Source organism: Abramis brama (assembly GCF_963993115.1).
Source record: "Abramis brama genome assembly, chromosome: 18".
NCBI classification, from domain to species: Eukaryota; Metazoa; Chordata; class Actinopteri; order Cypriniformes; family Leuciscidae; genus Abramis; species Abramis brama.
This window is the reverse complement of record NC_139980.1, coordinates 7,690,719-7,709,993: the sequence shown is the minus strand read 5'-3', so window position 1 is coordinate 7,709,993 and position 19,275 is coordinate 7,690,719. Positions and strand designations below refer to the sequence as shown.

The window sequence follows — 19,275 nt, the reverse complement described above, 5'->3', positions numbered from 1 at the left end:
TATGTGCCTCTCCGAAACGACGCCAAATCAGCTGAACCGCTTGGGGAAGGAGTCTCCATTCTCCTGGAAGTGCTGCACGTGATAGCTCGTCGGCTATGGTGTTGAATGCACCAGGAATGTGAATGACATGAAGCGACCTCAGATGCTTCTGACTGAGGTGGCGGGCGAGTTGCGACATGTGGCGAGAGCGCAGACCACCTTGATGGTTGATGTACGCAACAGTCGCAGTGTTGTCTGTGCGGACCAGCACGTCTTTCCCCTGTAGGCACCATTTGAGGCGGCTCAGAGCAAGACGTACTGCTAGCAACTCTAGGCAGTTGACATGCCAATGCAGATGGGGTCCCGTCCAAACCCCTAAGACTGCATGCCCGTTGTACGTGGCACCCCAGCCGGTGGCAGAGGCATCTGTGAATACCACTGCATGTCGGGACACTTGTTTCAGGGGGACTCCTGCCCGCAGAAACATCGGGTCCGACCACGGGCTGAAGTGTTTGCGACACTCTGGAGTAACTTGGACCAGCACCAGGTCCCTGTGTTCGCACAACTGAGCTCAGGACTGTGCTAGTATGAGCCAGTCGTCGAGGTAGTTGAGGATGTGAATGCCCTGCTCTCTCAGAGGAACAAGGGCCGCCTCTGTGACCTTGGTGAAGACACGAGGCGACAGGGACAGCCCGAAGGGTAGGACCTTGTACTGGTATGCACGACCCTCGAACGCGAAATGCAGAAGGGTCATATTTGGGGATACTTGGGGATATTTTGGGATATTTAATTTTATTCTATCAATCAATAAATTCCACTAGAAACAAACTTTGTTGTATTATTTTATTTTAATACTGTGAAGCTGCTTTGATACAATCTGTATTGTGAAAAGCGCTATACAAATATACTTGATTTGATTTGATTTGAAATATTCTGTGTCGCGGGAGGATGGAGACATGGAAGTACGCGTCCTTCAGGTCTATTGCTGCAAACCAATCTTGGGGATGGATGCATTCGAAAATGCGTTTCTGCATCAGCATTTTGAACGGTAACTTGTGTAAGGCCCGATTCAAAACTCGCAGGTCCAAGATCGGCCGTAACCCACTGCCTTTCTTGGATACAATGAAGTAAGGGTTGTAGAACCCTGTCTTCATATCGGCTGGAGGAACCGACTCTATTGCATCCTTCGCCAGTAGGACCACGATTTCCGTTCTCAGGACAGGGGCATTGTCTGAGGTTACTGATGTGAATTGAATACCCCTGAACCTGGGGGGACGCCGGGCGAATTGAATCGCATAGCCGAGCCTGATGGTCCGAATGAGCCAGCGAGACGGCCTGGGGAGTGCTAGCCAGGCTCGCAGAGACAGTACAAGCGGGACCAAAGGAACCACAGGCATACCCAGGGTGGGGCAGTGAAGTGGAACACAGGGACCCGGCCCGTGGGGCTCTCTTTCTGTCGAGGCGGCCGAAGGCGGGGTCTGAGCGTGTTGTGAGTCGCTTTCCTGGTTCCGTGGTAGGGCAGATGGGACGTGAGGATGCTTGAATGTGTCCTGAACCCATCCGATGCTGCCCTCTGGCGATAGAGGAAGGGGAGTGTGTCTGGGTAGTGTACCATGAACCGCTCCCCGAGTCCTCTTGGGACACAGAGAGGAGAGAAACTGCTCTTTTATTGAAAATTTGTGTACTGCTGGCTGTTGGGCCAGCGGCAGAACAAAAGAAAACTGGAACAAAAGATTCTCCCACCGGTACTCCTCCGGGGGAGGGAGTGGCCCTGTTGCCATCTCCCAAGGAGCAATCCTCTCCACCTCTGGGTCGCCCGTCTCAGGGCCTCTTACCCTTTTTCTTCCCTCCTGGTTTGGCGGAGGCCTGGACGGGCGGGGCGCCACGGGCGGGGCGCCGCAGCCGCGTCCAGCTCCTCTGCGCTGCTTTGCTGGTGGTTGCTGCGGAGGAACGGACGCACCCTCTGCGAGGAGCAGACGAGGTCGCTGGCTCCGACGGCCTCTTACTTGGAGCCGACCGCCAGGGCAGGATATGTTTAATGGCCTCCGTCTGCTTCTGTGCCGCCGAGAACTGTTGGGCGCAGCTCTCGACAGCCTCACCGAAGAGACCGGTCTGGTCTCCTGGACCACCAGGGTGGACATCGCTCGACCCAGTGACCGCACGGTAACCTTTGTCGCTCGTAGCGCAAGGTCCATTGCGGCATGAAGTTCCTGAAGAACCCCTGGGTCACGACTACCCTCGTGCAGGTCCCTCAGGGCTTTGGCCTGATGGACCTGCAGTAACGCCATGGTGTGTAAAGCAGAGGCAGCCTCTCCACAAGCTCTGTAAGCCTTGTCAGTTTTAACAGGCCCGGGATGGGAGACACGGTTCCTCCCTTAGTGTGGAGTTAGGGGAAAGTTGCATGGCAACTGCCCGCTCCACGGGGGGGGATACACGCATAACCCTTGGCTGCCCCGTCATCGAGGGTAGTGGACCCTAGGACCACTTCTGGCAGTAAAAGGTGCCGTCCATGACCTAGTGATCTCCTCATGCACCTCGGGGAAGAATGGCACCGGGGCAGGATGCTGAGAACCAGCGCGAGCTGCCCCGAGAAACCAATCATCCAACCGAGAGGGTTCGGGACATGGTGGAGGGTTCCACACGAGCCCGACACTCTCGGCGGCCCGAGATAGCATAGCCATCATCTCTGGGTCCGACTCGGGCAACACTGCCACACCTGAAGGGGGTAGCACAGCTGAGTCATCATCCCCAGGGAGAGAGAGAGCTCACCCTCCGATGCTGCGATCGACATCTGATCGTCAGGCAGGGCGCCGAAGGATACGACTGCAGACCTCAAAGGTGGCCCAGCCCGTTCCTCCGACGGCCCAGCTGGTTGCGGAACAGGGGAGGGAGGGGGTCCCGGGGGTGGTGGCCCCGCGGAACCGGTCCTCACTGTCACCCTCAGATTTCCCAAGTTAAGTCTCTTCCGTTTCAAGAGAGAAACAGGAAGGTTGCCACTTGGTTCTAACTTTATAGTGGTTTGCCTGAGCATACAATCAAATGTCTTTCCCTACTAATTTTTGCATCTGTCTATGTGCGCAATTTTAGTTTTTTTGAGCGGCTGTGTATGTGCAGTGCTTTATCATGAAAACATTATGAATGACGGCAATGCCGACGTATATAGCAGATAGCACAAGCAGCACAAATACCCTCTCATGAGAACAGCGGCACAGCTGGTGAATATCATAGCAAGGCAATGAACGGAGGCAACACTGACCTATACAGTAATTAGTGTAAACAACACCATACACCTTAAAAAAGCAGCGGTACAGCCGGGGATTGATCATAAAAAGCAATTGAATGGCAGCAGCATCAGCATTCATAATGGGAATGTAAGCAACACTACATGTCCTAATCAATATAACGGCACAGTCGATGTATACCATATGAAGTCATTGAGTGGTGGGAGGGCTGGCCGGTTAGTATAGACAGCACTACAATACATTACTGAAAACAGTGGCTTAGTGTTTATACAGTAATGCATCATGATCCCATGGAGGCTGAGGCTGCATGCTCGGCTGTTTGTATACGACAGCTCTTGTCGGCCCGGGAGCTCGATGGATCCCACACAGGCGTTGCAAATCTTTTTGAGTTCTCGCTGAAACGCTGAATAGGGAACGGTGAAGAAGCATCATCCATTTGAATCAATGTTTTAACGGCAAAAAAGAAAGGCTTCTGACTTGCGTTGTGTGGAGGAGAATGACTCTAAGGAGATGTCATTCTGCACCATCTTATATAGGGAGTGATCCCACCCCTGATTTGTGCTCTTGAACGCCATTGGCCATTGCAATGCAACAGCGTTGTTCCAATCAGGCTTCAGTATTTCTTGGAGAAATGTGTTTCCCTATAGCGTCAGATCTGACGCAATGTTGAGAGACCAATATTGAAAGGGAACACCACAAACTTACAGGAATACTTCCTAGTTACACAAAGCTCTATAATATGACAGGTTACATCAATGTTAACTAATTTACAAAACAAATGTACAATACCTACACTGTGTACAGTAAAGCTTTATGATATTACAGCAGAATAAGAAAACATTACATAATATTTCATTGTGTTTACAGCAGATTAAAGGCCAGAAATATCCACTTATAGTCACATTATAAAAAGCCTTAAAGTGCAAGTAAATTTGGTTATGCAAATAAAATTACATATTGCTAGAAAGCCAGCCCTTCATATACTGCCTTTGCTTGTGCTAGTTCTGACTTTTATACTGTGTGTATCCTATTTACATTTTAATATTATTCTATTTACATGTACAAACATGTATTGAGAATTCCGTACAAATAAAGTAATTATGCCAAATGGTGTCTATTTTCAGAAAAAAATATTTTCTCTTTATTTTCTCAAGTTTTTAAATCTGTGATTACCCTATGTCTGTAACAAAAGAATTCAAATCAGCAAGTTCTGTAAACAATTCAGATTGGTATGACGTTCATCACAGGATATCCTCAAATGATTCTCATTCATAACTCAAAAACTTGATTAGTCTCCCTGGTAGAGGAAGAGAATTGATTCGCCTCAGTCTGGTGATTCCCATTCGCTGACGAATCTTGAGTCTACACAGATGCATCAGTGAGCAAGGAAGAACTGAAATAGAGAGGTTTCAGTTTTTCATTTTTAGTTCCAATTATTTGAAAAAATTATTTAATTGCACATCAATAATTTTAGACTTTAGAAAGACTTTCTTACCTGATTTTTCTTTAATATGGGCCCATTCTTTGTAGCTGTCTAGGTACTCAGTTATTCTAGAGCAGAGTTTAACATGACCCACATAGTCAAGAAACATGTTTATGATGGGTCCCGCCAATTCGCTGTCTGAGGGAGGAGAGATTATCTCACAAAACTGTAAAAAAATTTAAATAAAATTAATTTGATTTTACAGAAAATAGTAAAATTATACAATTGAATATAGAGTGTAATAAATATAATAATAAGATTAAATTCTATATTTTATTTTATAAAATATAATGAAACAATTATATAAACTTACAGTTTTATTCTAAATGTTTTAAAAATACAATGAAATCATCTCATAAAAAATCTGCACCTGTACACAGTATTCTGATGGTTCGTCATTCAAACAATATATTCTTTCATGTCCATTCCGTCTTAGTTTTATGGGGGGATGAGGATTACTGCCATATTTACAGTTAAAACATGATAGTGCATCGCAGCCATTGTCCAGTAGATACTTCATCATCAACATGTGCCTCATACAGTAACCAAAAACTACTGGGAAGTTGGTGGGATGAGTTGGCAGTAGGGCATTGACATTAGCACCATGCTGTACCAGTAAGGCCACCATTTCCATACTTCCCTTCCTCACAGCCACTAGCAGGGTGTTGAAAATGTCCAGGTTGGGGTTAGCACCTGCTTCTAACAGCATAGTAGCTGCCTCAATGTTCCTGTTTGCCACAGCTGAGTACAGAGCCGTGCTGCGACGATCTTCATGCATTTTTGACCAGTCATCTGACAGCGTGGCATTGACGTCATATCCACCCTCAATCAACGTTTCTAGAACATCATCTCTGTTACTTTCTGCAGCAAGATGAAGAGGACTGATGCCGGAGTATTTCACTTTGGCCATGTTAGTTCTTGGGATTAGTATGGCAACAATGCTGAGGAAGATGAGAAAGAGAGGTATTTATTTCTTCATGAATAAAATTATTCAAGGTCATTTTCAATATAATCAATAACTGAGATGCCAGTTACGTTTGTATGAAATGAGTCTGTGGCTTGATAGGAGAGACACGGAAGTAGAGCCAGTTACTGATGAGTGGACTTTTATATTGCTGCGGACAATGGTGAGTATACTATAGAGTGCAGTCGGGTTTCAGAAGTAAAAATCCCATTTATTTTCTTCATATAGGGGACTTTAGATTTTTAATGAAGAATTATACATTTTGAAAGACAGACCTACTATGAGCTCCAAGGCTATTAATCAATGGTATATGCTTTTGTTAAAGTCATCAGTTCACATAATTTCAACTTATTTTTGTCAAACAGCCATGTTCAGCAGTGGAATTCCTGGTGAAAAACTAAATTGACTGAACATTGAACATAGCATGATTCTGCAAAGAAAGCTCCACCAATCAGATTTCAGTCAAATTTGGAGCTTTCAATCAGAACCAATCAAATTTACGTAATCTCAAGAGCTATGTGTAATAAAGATAAATATGGGATGTAGTGTAGTAGGCTTACTAACCTCTCATGACCATTCTTTGCTGCAATATGAATAGGAAGTAATCCAGCTTTGTTGGCTTTGTTAACATCAGCTCTTTTCTTCAAGAGGATCTCAACAACTTCATCATGACCATTCTTAGAAGCCTCAAACAATGCAGTTGCATCATCATTTGCCTGGGTATTAATATTACCTCCTAAAGAATAGGTAACTTGATTAATGCTACTAGATTAAAGTAAAGTAGGCTAATATATTTTTTTCTCTTGTCTTACCTTACAAAAATTCGTACCTTTACAAATTAGGAAGTTAAGCACGTCGACAGCATCACACTGAGCAGCTGTAAACAGGCTGTCAATGCCATAAACATTTTTGGCCAACAGCTTTGCCCCTGCTTGTACCAATATCTTACAAATCTCTAACTTCTTGTTCCTCACTGCTTCATGTAGTGGAGTACCACCTTGAATACAGGTTTTGGTTGGTGAAGCTCCAAATCTCAAAAGAAGCTCCACAATCTCTTCATTAGGTCTCTCACATGCTGTAAAGAAACAACAGTGATGGTTCAGAACTCTTTCTGGTCATTTGTGCAGTTGTTGAGAGATATCATGCTAAACATATGTTTACCTTTGTGCAGTGGTGTCTCCCACTGGTTATCTGCAATGTTAGGATCAGCTCCTTGCTCTAAGAGGTGCGATACACAAGAAACATGTTTGCGACCCACTGCCAGCATGAGTGGTGTCTGTCTTGTGTTTGTTTGTTTGTTGATTGTATCTGGTCTGGCTGTGGGAGAGATGGGATACAACTGTGATTTTGAAGAATGCGAATCTGGACTGGACATGAATCTGAATTGATTCATTCATCACCTTTGAGCAAAATCTTGAGGCACTCGATATGGCCATAGTATGCAGACTCATGAAGCGGTATCCAGCCGTCTAGATTGGGTTCATTGATATTTTTAGATTTGGAATTAATGATTTCTTGAACAGCCATTGCATCTCCTCTCCAAATGGCTGTGAGAAAAGGGTCTATATCACTGAAAGAACAAATAAGAGAATCTTAAGAATAGGACTGTTATCTCAATGGATGAGATTAATCCATGAGCATGATATTGCTATTGTCACTATTGACCTATTTTTGTAAGTTACAATGTTAAGCCAGTAGGTGGCGACAAATGAGTCATTCATTCAAACAATTAGTTCAAAAACAATGATTAATTCATGAAGGAAACAATACAGTGTGCCATTCATTTATGCATTTTGGAAAAGCAATGATGAACAAATTAATGGGAAATATTGTGTCTGAAATGTAAGTTACTCAATATTAACCTGCTAACTGAACGGTTGTACAAAAGCAGTATTGCACTCGCAATTGTGCTGTTGGTCTTAATATCAGTAATAGGTCGCTGCTAATCGGAACAACAGGACACACACAAATTGAATGAGATCTTTCCTGCCACTCACTTCACATTCTCCACAGTGACCTGCAGGTGTCCATTGTGCCTTGTCCAGGCAATCACCTTGTCTTTGTCCTTACTGAAGAAACGATCTTGTGTACAAGTACTCTCACTGAAAGGAGGGCAGCAATAAAGTTTCATTATATAGAGACGTAAAAGTGATTTTTTTTATGTGATTGTTTACTTGAAGCATAGTTGTGCATAACAAGATGAAAAATAAAATAAAAAATCACCTGGGTGGGTTTGCTGAGTTAGGGTGAAATTGTGGTTGTTGTGTAGGGACAGCTGGCTCTGTGTGGGCATGCAGTTGTCGATTCTGCCGTGGAGTTAAATTTATATCAGCTAGACTTCGTTCAATAGCTAACTGTAGCAGCTGTTCTTCAGACAAGTGTGCATACGCACTGTAGTCCTCTAGGTCTTCATTTCTTGCCCTTGGAACAGCCATGGCTGCTGCCATTTTGCACCTGTGATAGTAAAATGCTCAGAAATTTTAACCCCGAAAAACATTCAAATATTGTAGGCCTAGTTCTAATCAATCAAACTGTCAAGACAAATTAGCTTCAAAATACCTGGTTAATAAAAAATTATTTTTTTTTTTTTTAAATTCTCATAAACATAAAAAATTATAATAAACATTAAAAAAATGCACACAAGTTCCCTTACATCTTAGGTTTCATAAGTCCTAACATCAACATTATAATTCATTACTATTATCATTAAGAAGTCCACCTACCTTTCTGCAGAATATCAACAATTATTAATGTGTGCATGTGGTTCTCCTCCTTCTTCTGTACGGCAGTTGCTGCTGCTTGCTTTATGAAGAGTCCGATTTTACGTCACGATGTAAACAAAACTGAAAATCTTATAAATATATCTGCCTGGCTTGCATGTGATTCATTATATCATATCTGGCCTAGATGTGACATGATCTTCTTTGCTTATGGGCCAAGAAACAGGAAGAGCAGAAGAACTAGTATCGGATTGGTTTACTTTGATTTGAAACTGGTAAAATCACCTTTTCCCTGAACTAGAAAATAACATTTAACCACAAATTGAATAAATTTGCTTTAAATCAAACTTTGCAGCACTGGACTTCATTTAGTAGCCTAGTTAAATGTGCAAAAACAGGAATATAATATGACTAATTATATATAAATGTGTTTCCTGCTTATGTGAAATAATGGCTGTTTTTATTTGTACATTGTATTTGAACATTATAATCTATAGTAAACTGTGCTGTAAAGATTTACATTGTGTCCTATGATGACCACTATACAGCTTTCTACATGCATTAATTACAAATGTACTGTCACATTTCTTCATGCGTAGATATCAGTATGTGCTCTATGCTTGAGTGACCCTATTTTCAGAGACAGCTGTCTCTGAACGCTTGAATGTGCAGGAAACCTCTCTGTGACTCTGTAAACATCTCAGATGGACACTCACCTCCTGTTTTATTACATGACTCATGCGTTTTAATCTGTAGTGGTGTGGCAATGAAGGGATCAGCTTCAAAACAGTGCAAGTAATGAAATCTCAAGGTAGATAGAATGCTTCTAAACCATATTTCTGATCATCTTTTGACCCAAACATGCAGTTCTGTCTGTATATTGGTGGAATTAAAAATTATTGATGTTAAGCCATTACTTAAGGCAGCAAGAATAGTCTGCATGTATGCAAGTGCTTTTCAATGTATTATGTCTCAAAGTTTTATCTTTTAACTCAGTAGACCTGTGAGGTTAACACATTCAGTATTTGTTTACTGTGTAACCTAGTACTCCAGTTTCAAATGCACATGATTATCTTTGCTTAATGTTATGAACAGCAGCTATATGCTAATTATTTTCCATTTGCTTTTCTTTTTTATCTCAGGATGCCCATCCCGAGGTAACTAGAGTGTGCGTCAGCTTGTTTGGATCCAGCCTCTTACGAAAACTTCAGATGACCCAACACCCGTGAAGAGACGGCGCCAACTCTTGCGAGAACTTTAGATGACGCAAACTCTGAATCAACATGCACCAATGCTAAATTTTCCTTATTTGTAATCATAATGTCCACAACTCGTAATAATTCCTTCAAAGAGCTCATTGTTTCTGCCTTAAATTATACATTGTTAGCTGATTTGTATATGTAGGCCTATACATTTCTGAAATTACAGCCACCTCTTGTAACATATCACTCTAAATTGTAATGTAGACAGATGCATTTTCTTTAAAGCTGCTTTGAAACGATATGTATTGTGAAAAGCGCATTATTATTAATTCGATAATTAATTTATTCGTTCAAAATAGGATGACTATTTTGAATTTATAAATTATTGAAATAAATGTATTCACTCTAAAAAATGCTGGGTTGTTTCAACCCATTATTTGGACAAACCCAATCGTTTGGTTTAAAAATGTAATTTAAAAATTTAAACCAAAGTTTGGATTTGTCCATATTTGACCCAAACATGGGTTGAAACAACCCAGCATTTTAGCATCAGCTTGTTGTTGTTGTTTGATTTGCAGGTTGAAATGATAGTAAACATGTTACACAATTTAAGCTTCAATGCATGAAATTAAAGGTATAGCGGAGGATCTTTCCGAATTTTAGATAAGACCTCTCCACTTTTTGAAAAGTTTGATTGATTCACCAGAATGATTGACAATTAGGAGGACCAATAGTATAGGCATTCCACCCGGAAGTAAAAAAATCCTCCGCTATACCTTTAATTGTACAGACTCCTGCTGGTTTCTAATGAATAAAATCAGTACATTGGCACCACCATGTGGTTAAAATATGTCTAACATCCAAATCTTTAAAGTGATAGTTCACCCAAAATGCTGTCATCATTTACACACTCATGTTGTTCAAAACCTCTATAAGTTTCTTTCTTCTGTTGAACACGAAAGAAGATATTCTGAAAATTTTTGGTAACCAGACAGTTGACGGTAGCCATATACATTTTTTCCTACTATGGAAGTCAATGGCTACCGTCAAATGTTTGGTTATCAACATTCTTCAAAATATCTTCTTTTGTGTTCAACAGATTTAAAGAAACTCATACAGGTGTGGAACAACATGAGGGTGAGTACAGAGTGCGAATTACCCCACCATAATTGGGGGGTACTGCTCCTTCACTTCTTCTATGACCATCATGGTTCACTACCATATCAATCCCCACCGTGATCGTCAAGTGCAACATGTGTTGTGTAACACACATACAAGGTCTAAACATGCGACAAACTGATAATCAGTAGGCTACAGAATATCTCATTGTTATTATATATCCAAAAGAAAACTGTTTTGATCAACTCCCAAAAGTTAGAAGTTAAGTGCACTGAAATACCATTCTAATTACTAGTAAAAGTAATACCTTTACAGCCTATTGCCTATTTCAGGGTTTTTCCTGGCTCAAAATGAGGCGGAGGTGGTAAAATCATAATAATGTATTTTAATAATAAGATAATTAAATGTGTATTTTTTTGTAGATCATCATAAAGCCTAATGCCCACATTTTTTTGTTGGTGGAGCTCGGTATCTCTAGGGGGGTCCGGGGGAAGAAAATTTTGTAAATTTTAAAAATAAATTCATTAATCTGGTGCACTTTGAGTCACCCGAATCCACTATTAAAAATAAATAATCCACCCACAAACCGCCTATATTCTTTGATTTAGCTATCTGCATCTGATCATCACATTACAATTATTCAAATTCTCAGTATTAAGCATATGGTAACATATCACACTGAAGTAGGCTGATTTAAAATGAACATTTATTTAAAATAATAGTTCTTCTTTTGGCAAAATTACATTTCCTTAATAGCCTAAACAGAGGCTTTACTCCCTTCAAGCTTAAATTGACAATGTTTCATTACATCACTGTTTGAAAACACTCAGAATAATTTTTTGTACCTTTATAAAGGGCATTTTCCCCTAATTTTATTAAATGTATGCTCCATCTTTCATTTCAAATTCTTAAATTTGATAAATATATTCAATTAAAATAATTAGACACTAGGCTGTTACCAATAAAATTAAATAATTTACATTGAAAAATTATAACTGTATTAAATTAGATTATTTTAAATATTTTTGAATATACAAATAAGGAATGTTGAAAAGAATGATACTTTATGAAACTAGCGTTTTGTCATTCAACATTGACACTTGCTTGAGAAGTTGAAGTCGTTCTCTATCTTCGTTGCTTCTAGCCACGGTGGTTAAAAATGGTACGGTCCACAATAGGGGTGTCTGAAATTGCTTTACATTAAAATGTTCCTACAGTGAAAATAGGAGTTGACTTGTATTGTAACTGTAATTATATATTTTTTCACAATATCAGAAAAATTATCTGACCCCCCCCAAAACTGATATTTCTGTCCCTTTGGGGGGTATAGTACCCCCCAGTACCCCCTGTAATTCGAACTATGGGTGAGTAAATTATGACAGAATTTAAATTTTTTGGGTGAACTATACCTTTAAGATATTTTATTTTTTATTCACCCTCATTATTCTGATTATAAATTAAAAAATAACTAGCAGTACAAATCATTACAGAACTCCTCGTATAATAAGCAAGCTTTTTCATATATAACTAAACTAAACTAAATATTGGATTTATTGAAGTCAAAAATATATTTAAAAAGACAAAATCAACCTGAGAGAATCAACCGACTAAAGTAATTCAGGTAGAAATAGCTCCTTAACAACAACTCCACATTTACACTATTTACAATATAGGTTATGCAGTAAAATAATGTTTGTCATGCATTTTTCATTTACAATAACATTTTATTAATCTTGGATGAATAATTCGAGTCACTGATTATCAGTGAGGACCTTCCTTTGCTAGACGTAAGAGAAGCCCAGACATATCGTGAAGTCATGACTGGACATTTAATTTGATATATTCAGAGAGACATTCAGATATCTGAGACAGCACATGTTGAGAGGATTATGTACAGTTGACTTGCCAGTCTAGCAGTGATATGAGAAACTTAGGTCAGGGGGAGGGATGCCTGGATTCTTTGGGATCCCAAAGGTAGGGAGACTTACCCTTTCCAGCTGGCCTGATATGACCTGTTATCCAAGAGGGATATTAAGGATAGTGAAGATCACTGGAGGTCAAAGTAACATTTATTTCCTTCACATTTGCTTGCAGCAACATGTGCTTATAAATAGGTCTGTTAAAGGCCCCCTGTGGTGAAAATCAAGTACTTTACATGTCTATAGTGTTTTTTATATACTTTAAGACAAACCATGTGCAAATTCATAAGTCAACGCCACTGCTGAGTATTTTCTTCTTAAAACTGCAATGAACTACAGACAGTCTCAAAAACACGGTTTGAAATCACTGGTGTTTCTGATGTCACAAACTACCTTGGAACTCATGTCAACGTGCATTAACTGCGAAGCAGGGGAAGACCCCATGGTTATATATTTTTGTTTGTATGAAAAATCGGGTACAGTTAGCAACTGAATTTGTATATGATGTATATTACGACGTTATGAGGAACTATGCCTTTCTCCACTGATGTTCTGAGTTGTTCAAATCGTTTCTAAGATGCAGATTTTTTAGAAGGCAGCTGTCTGACTATGAGATGACGAATAGGAACATGGTTTGTAACACATTATTAGCTGTTTGATAATGTAGCTAAGCAAAAGGCTAATCATATTAATTATTAGAAATACCAATGTGTTTCCACCACCGTTTGTTGACGAGTGGATCTCTGAGCTGGAGTGAATGAGTGGAGGCGGGGCTAATTTGCATATTAATAAATCTGCATTTACAAAAGGAAGCAAGGGTGTAGAGTTACATTAAAGCTAATTTAAGGCATGAATAATTATTTTCTTTTTTTTACAGAAAAAAACAAAAAAACGTTTAAATATGTAATTTTGGTGATCAAAGATAAGGATAAAATTATTGACTACAGGGAGACTTTAAATAACCAGACTCCTGCATGAGTTCTACAATGATAATTCAGTAGACATTTTACAGACTCAATTTTGAGCCTAACAGCAAACTTTCCATCCTTTGCAACAACGAATTGAAATGATTTTGCATTACTTTAATCCATACGGTTAAATGTGTAGTTCCCTTTCGTTCAGTCACTACGAGTTACATCAGTGAATGACGAAATGGGGGTTTCGCTTAGAAGCCTATCACCTTCGAGTTTTAGAAAACGAGCATGCCGCGACTCCGCCCCACCGAGTGGGTATAGAAGGAGGATCGGTGGCAATCTCACATTATGTTTTTGCTTCAGAGCCAAGAGTTCTCTTCACTCCTACAAGCCATTCTGAGTTCTTCACTCTTCAAGACGAGCTACTCTCCAGGTGTTGGTGTGATGGCGAATTCCAGCGATTTCACACTGCCTGCTGATCTGTGCAGTGATCTTCCAGTCGTGTGTTTCTCCCTGGGCGCTTCAGCACTCTGCAGAGTTTTCCCTCTGCCGCCTTCGCCATCCTGCAGGTTTATCAGGCACAGATGCTCAGGGACATGCAGGAAGGCGCCCCGGGCCGCGCCATGGAGGTGACCACAGGAAGGCTCCCCAGCCCACTCCAGCCCCGCAGCCTGCCAAACGCCAGGCCAAACGACGCTCCTGAGACGGGCTGCTCAGTGATGACAATCAGTTCTTTTCAGGAGATGGTAGCAGGACCACTCCTTCCCCCGGTGGAGGGCTGGGGGAGAATCTTTTGTTCTCCACCCCCCGCTGCTTGCCCCTCAGCGGGCAGCACCTTATTGTGGTTAAAGAAAGAACTGACACACCCATCTCTGAGCCCCCAGAGGTTTCGGATGACTCACCACTCTTGTCCTCCTCTGACGCCAGACCCCTGGCAGAGCAGGCCCCCGTGGAACGCTGGTCGTTCCCTGGCCTCCTCTGTCAGGACGCGGCAAATGACCGCACCCCCACACTGGGACGCTATGCCTCCCACATCTGGGCTGGTCATTCCGCTTCGCTGCCCCATCGAGGGTACCTCTGTGGTTTGCATGACCCCGCTGGTTCAGTTCTTGGGAGCTTGGTTAGAGCTTCCCAACCTGTCCCACTGGGTCATGAGAACCATCAAGCTCGGCTATGTGATCCAATTCGCACGGTCTCCTCCCCGCTTCTGGGGAGTCCGTTACACCATGGTCGGTGGCAATGCCCCTGTCATGCGTGCGGAGGTCGCCAACCTACTGGCGAAGGGTGCGATCGAGACTGTCCCTCCAGCTGAAATGAAGTCCGGCTTCTACAGCCCCTACTTCATTGTACCCAAGAAGACCAGTGGGTTAAGGCCAATCCTGGACCTGCGCATCTTGAACCGATCCCTTCACAGGCTTCCATTCAAGATGTTGACAGCGAAACGCATTTTCGAATGCATTCGTCCACTGGATTGGTTTGCAGCGATCGACCTGAAGGATGCGTACTTTCATGTCTCCATTCTTCCTCGACACAGACCGTTTCTACGGTTTGCTTTCGAGGGGCAGGCATACCAGTACACGGTTCTCCCATTCGGGTTAGCCCTGTCTCCTCGCGTCTTCACAAAACTCGTTAAGGCAGCCCTTGTGCCACTCTGGCAACACAGGGTTTACATCCTGAACTATCTCGACGACTAGCTGATTCTGTCTCTCTCTCGAGACCAGGTTTGCGAACACAGGGACCTGATGCTCCGGCACCTTGCCCGTCTGGGCCTTCGGGTCAACTGGGAAAAGAGCAAACTTTCCCCAGTGCAGAGGATCTCTTTTCTCAGTATGGAAATCAACTCGGTCGCCATGTGTGCGCGGCTTACGAGCGAACTCGCGCAGTCTCTGCTGACCTGCCTGAGACAGTTCAAGGGCAAGAGTGCGATTCCACTGTTATTTCAGAGGCTCCTGGGGCATATGGCATCCGCAGCTGTAGCCACGCAGCTCAGATTGCTTCATATGAGACCGCTTCAGCACTGGCTTCGCAAACTGTCCTCCTGGACAGGACCCCAGCACCTTTGGCATGTCAATTGCCTCGAATTGCTGGCGGTACATTTGGCTCTGTACCACTTCTGTGCGTTGCTCAAGGACCAACACATACTAGTCCGCTCAGACAATACCCCGACAGTAGCGTACATCAACCGACAAGGTGGTCTACGCACTCGCCGTATGTCGCAACTTGCCCGCCACCTCCTCCTATGGAGTCAGAAGCATCTGAGGTCACTTCAAGCCATTCACATCCCAGGAGAGTTGAACCGTGCAACCGACGAGCTCTCACGGTTTCAGCCACTTCCTGGGGAATGGAAACTCCATCCCTAGTCAGTTCAGCTGATTTGGGAACAGTTCGGCGACGCACAGGTAGATCTGTTTGCCTCCCATGACTCTTCCCAATGCAGCCTGTTTTACTCCCTGACCAAGGGCACGCTCGGCACGGATGCACTGGCCACGGGGCATCCACAAGTATGCGTTTCACCCAGTGAGCCTTCTTGCATGGACTCTGTGCAAGATCAGGGAGGACGAGGAGCAGGTCATATTGGTTGCGCCTCATTGGCCCACCCGGACCTGGTTCTCCAAACTAGTACTCCTCGCGACAGCACCTCCCTGGCCAATTCCTCTGAGGAAGGACCTCCTTTCCCAGAGATGGGGCACCCTATGGCACCCTCATCCCGATCTATGGAACCTACATGTGTGGCTTCTGGACGGGACGAGGCAGGTTTGAGTACCCTACCACCTCCAGTGATGGCTACCATCACTTCCGCTAGAGCCTTGTCCACGAGACATGCCTATGCGTTGAAGTGAAACCTCTTCGTCACCTGGTGCTCTTCTCGCTGAGAAGACCCCAGAAAATGCCCGATCAATGTGGTGCTTTCCTTCCTGTAAGAGGGGTTGGAGCGAAGGCTGTCTCCCTCCACCCTCAAAGTGTATGTTGCCGCTATCGCCACACATCACGATGCATTTGAAGGTAAGTCCTTGGGGAAGCATGACCTGGTCATCAGGTTCCTTAGAGGAGTGAGGAGACTAAATCCTCCTCGCTCTCCTCTTGTACCCTCTTGGGACCTCGCAGTGGTCTTATCTGCCCTGCAGAGAGCTCCCTTTGAGCCTTTGCGTCAGTGGAGCTTAAGTTCCTGTCCATGAAGACAGCACTCATGACCGCTTTGGCCTCGATCAAGAGGGTAGGGGACCTGCAGGCATTTTCAGTTGATGAAGCGTGCCTGGAATTCGGGCCGGCCAACTCTCACGTGATCCTGAGACCCCGGCCTGGATACGTACCCAAGGTTCCCACCACTCCGTTCAGAGATCAGGTGGTGAACCTGCAAGCGCTGCCCTCGGAGGAGGCAGACCCAGCCTTGGCACTGCTCCCTCCGTGCTTACGTAGACAGAATGCAGTGTTTCAGGACCTCAGACCAGCTCTTTGTCTGTTATGGTGGGAAGCTGAAGGGAAAGACTCTCTCCAAGCAAAGGTTGTCTCACTGGATAGTGGACGCCATTGTCTTGGCTTACCAGGCGCAAGGTCGACCATGCCCCCTTGGTGTGAAGGCTCACTCCACTAGGAGTGTGGCTTCCTCTTGGGCTCTCGCACATGGCGCCTCGCAGACAGACATCTGCAGAGCTGCAGGCTGGGTGACACCCAACCGCGAGATTCTATAATCTTTGAGTGGAGCCAGTGTCCTCTCATGTACTCGCCACTAGTGGCCGGTAATAGGACCCGCTCGGTGTCATCGCTTGCTGCGCCATTCCACTCCATGGACTGGATGCGTGCGCTATTTCACTCAGATGAGTTCTTCCTCCAAGACCCTGAGTTCCTCCTACACTTATGATGCCGTCACCAGAGTGCTGCCCGGTTGCTCAGCCCTCGTGATTGGCTAGGTGTTCCATGTGCATGGTTCCCCCGTTGGGTGACCCACACATTCCACGCTAAGTCTCCTTTGAGCTCGTGTTTTCCCTCTCTCTCGAGGTTGAAACATTCCACCCTGCGGGCTGGATACCTCTGAGTCTTCCATATGCATCCCGTACACGGGTCATATGTGTTTTCTAAGTCCTTCCTACGGGTAGGCATTGTGTTACACGTTCCTCCCGGATATGTTACCCAGTGTACCTTGCGTTAAGCCTAGCCCTTCGTCCATGCTAGTCTCACGACAGGGAGCTCAGTCTTGCGCAGGGCACTGGAAGACAGCCGATGTGGCATGATTGAATTGGGACCCCATTTCGTCATTCACTGATGTAACTCGTAGTGACTGAACGAAAGGGAAAGTCTCGATTACGTCCCTCTGCCACAACCGCTGTACCGCTGGAATTGCCTGGAGTTCAGTCTCAGCTCCACAGCGAGGAAACATAATGCAAGATTGCCACCGCTCCTCCTTTTATACCCACGCGGTGGGGCGGAATCGCGGCATGCAAATTCCGCAGACCCAAGGCATTTTCATGCCATTGGCTCGTTTTCGAAGCCAATTGCCATTCTCGAAGGTGATAGGCTTCTAAGTAGGCTTGGGTATCGAGTATCGAGTATCGATTGGAACCGGGACTAGCTTTGCGATTTTCCCGGAATCGTTCAAAAGTTTAAATTTCGATTCCTAGTTTCGATTCCCAGTCTGCCGACCGGAAGAAGACACCGCTGTTAGGGGCTGTTTACACCTGGTCACTTCATGCGTTTTCTCAGATTGGATAGCTATCTGATTAATCAAAACGATTCCATTTACACCTGGTCACATAAATGTGTTTTTGCAAAACGGATTTAAATCCGATCTTCAATTCCCGCGCTATATGCAGATTGTGCACGTCACTGAAAGCAACAGATATGAGCTGCATTTTATTGATCATCAGCTAATTTCAAAATCAAAGACCGCAATAAGAGAGAGTGACAACAGCCCTGGTAAGATCATTTCTTTCTTTACTTTTAATGATGATGATTATGTGTTAAGCGTCTGCGACTTACTTTCACTTTACTTTGCGATAGTTTGCACGTTGGCTTAATGAACAGATGCTCAGCTTCTCATCTGCGGTGACGCGCGTGTTCCAGTATCGTCGTATCTGGCTATTACATTACATAGCCTATAACACGCTCTCACACGTTTATTTATTTATTTTTTTTGCATTTTTGGGAGGAGGACAATTTACATATGTGGTTTCAACAACCAGATGCATTTACACTTGTCCAGTTTCGTCTGGAATGCGGCCCAGGCCACCTCCTGAAGTGGTTTGAGCGATCGGATTCATTTTACTCACGTTCCCCTATTAACTCACAGTGCCTCATAAAATGTATTCAGAGCAAACAACCCTGACGTTAAACTTTAAAAACGTACTTATATGATGTTTTCTTATTCTTTGGTATCTTGCAAGTTACAACCATATTCTCTCGTCCTCTGCTCGTTCGTTTGAAAACTGCGCGCGATGCCGGCGAACGTAAAATAAATAAATAAATAAATGATGAAAACACATTTACACATGAGTGTAAACAACCTTATTTAGCCTATTTTACCTGATAGCCCATTTAGGTCAGACTATTTCCTTCAGAAAGACCGTTGGTTAGCTAGCTCATTTAAAATATCCTAAAAAAATTGTTTAAAATAGATTTGATATTTATATTGTACTGTAGTTGAAAACAGCCCTGTGAGAAATTCATAGTAAAGTTCATAAAAAGTAAAAAATTCATAGAATTAAAATTGATCTAAACTTTTTTGACCCTACCTCTTAA

General features: G+C 43.4%; 2 protein-coding genes across 3 annotated transcripts in view; one reads left to right on the top strand and one right to left on the bottom strand.

The window, feature by feature from the left end:
* The window catches only part of prima1 (proline rich membrane anchor 1), an 87,922-nt gene extending 78,034 nt beyond the window's left edge, over nucleotides 1-9,888 (top strand). Inside the window, exon 4 of the mRNA XM_084090789.1 lies at nucleotides 9,531-9,888. Coding sequence (XP_083946915.1) covers nucleotides 9,531-9,549 — 19 coding nt within the window. The 3' untranslated portion in view covers nucleotides 9,550-9,888. The remainder of the gene's footprint in view (nucleotides 1-9,530) is intronic.
* asb2a.2 (ankyrin repeat and SOCS box containing 2a, tandem duplicate 2) lies at nucleotides 3,233-8,496 on the bottom strand. 2 transcript variants are annotated; one of them, XM_084090786.1, is made up of 11 exons: nucleotides 8,392-8,450; nucleotides 8,061-8,122; nucleotides 7,892-7,974; nucleotides 7,666-7,770; nucleotides 7,069-7,238; nucleotides 6,830-6,985; nucleotides 6,498-6,743; nucleotides 6,233-6,404; nucleotides 5,075-5,645; nucleotides 4,717-4,870; nucleotides 3,466-4,614 (listed from the first exon to the last, which is right to left on the bottom strand). In XM_084090786.1, exons 5-11 carry the CDS (start codon nucleotides 7,193-7,195, stop codon nucleotides 4,487-4,489), a joined length of 1,554 nt encoding a protein of 517 aa, XP_083946912.1. In that variant the 5' UTR covers nucleotides 7,196-7,238; nucleotides 7,666-7,770; nucleotides 7,892-7,974; nucleotides 8,061-8,122; nucleotides 8,392-8,450; the 3' UTR covers nucleotides 3,466-4,486. The 2 variants fall into 2 exon arrangements, with proteins under 2 accessions (XP_083946911.1, XP_083946912.1); XM_084090785.1 differs by having other exon boundaries at nucleotides 3,233-4,614; nucleotides 7,892-8,122; nucleotides 8,392-8,496.
* Nucleotides 9,889-19,275: the final 9,387 nt, after the last annotated feature.

Coding starts and splice junctions, on each gene's coding strand:
- asb2a.2 (XM_084090785.1), bottom strand. CDS start 8,115: ATGGCAGCAGCCATGGCTGTTCCAAGGGCAAGAAATGAAGACCTAGAG. Junction 4,871..5,074: donor CATCAGAATACTGTGTACAG/GTGCAGATTTTT, acceptor ATTTTTTTACAG/TTTTGTGAGATAATCTCTCC. Junction 4,615..4,716: donor CCATATTAAAGAAAAATCAG/GTAAGAAAGTCT, acceptor TCTCTATTTCAG/TTCTTCCTTGCTCACTGATG.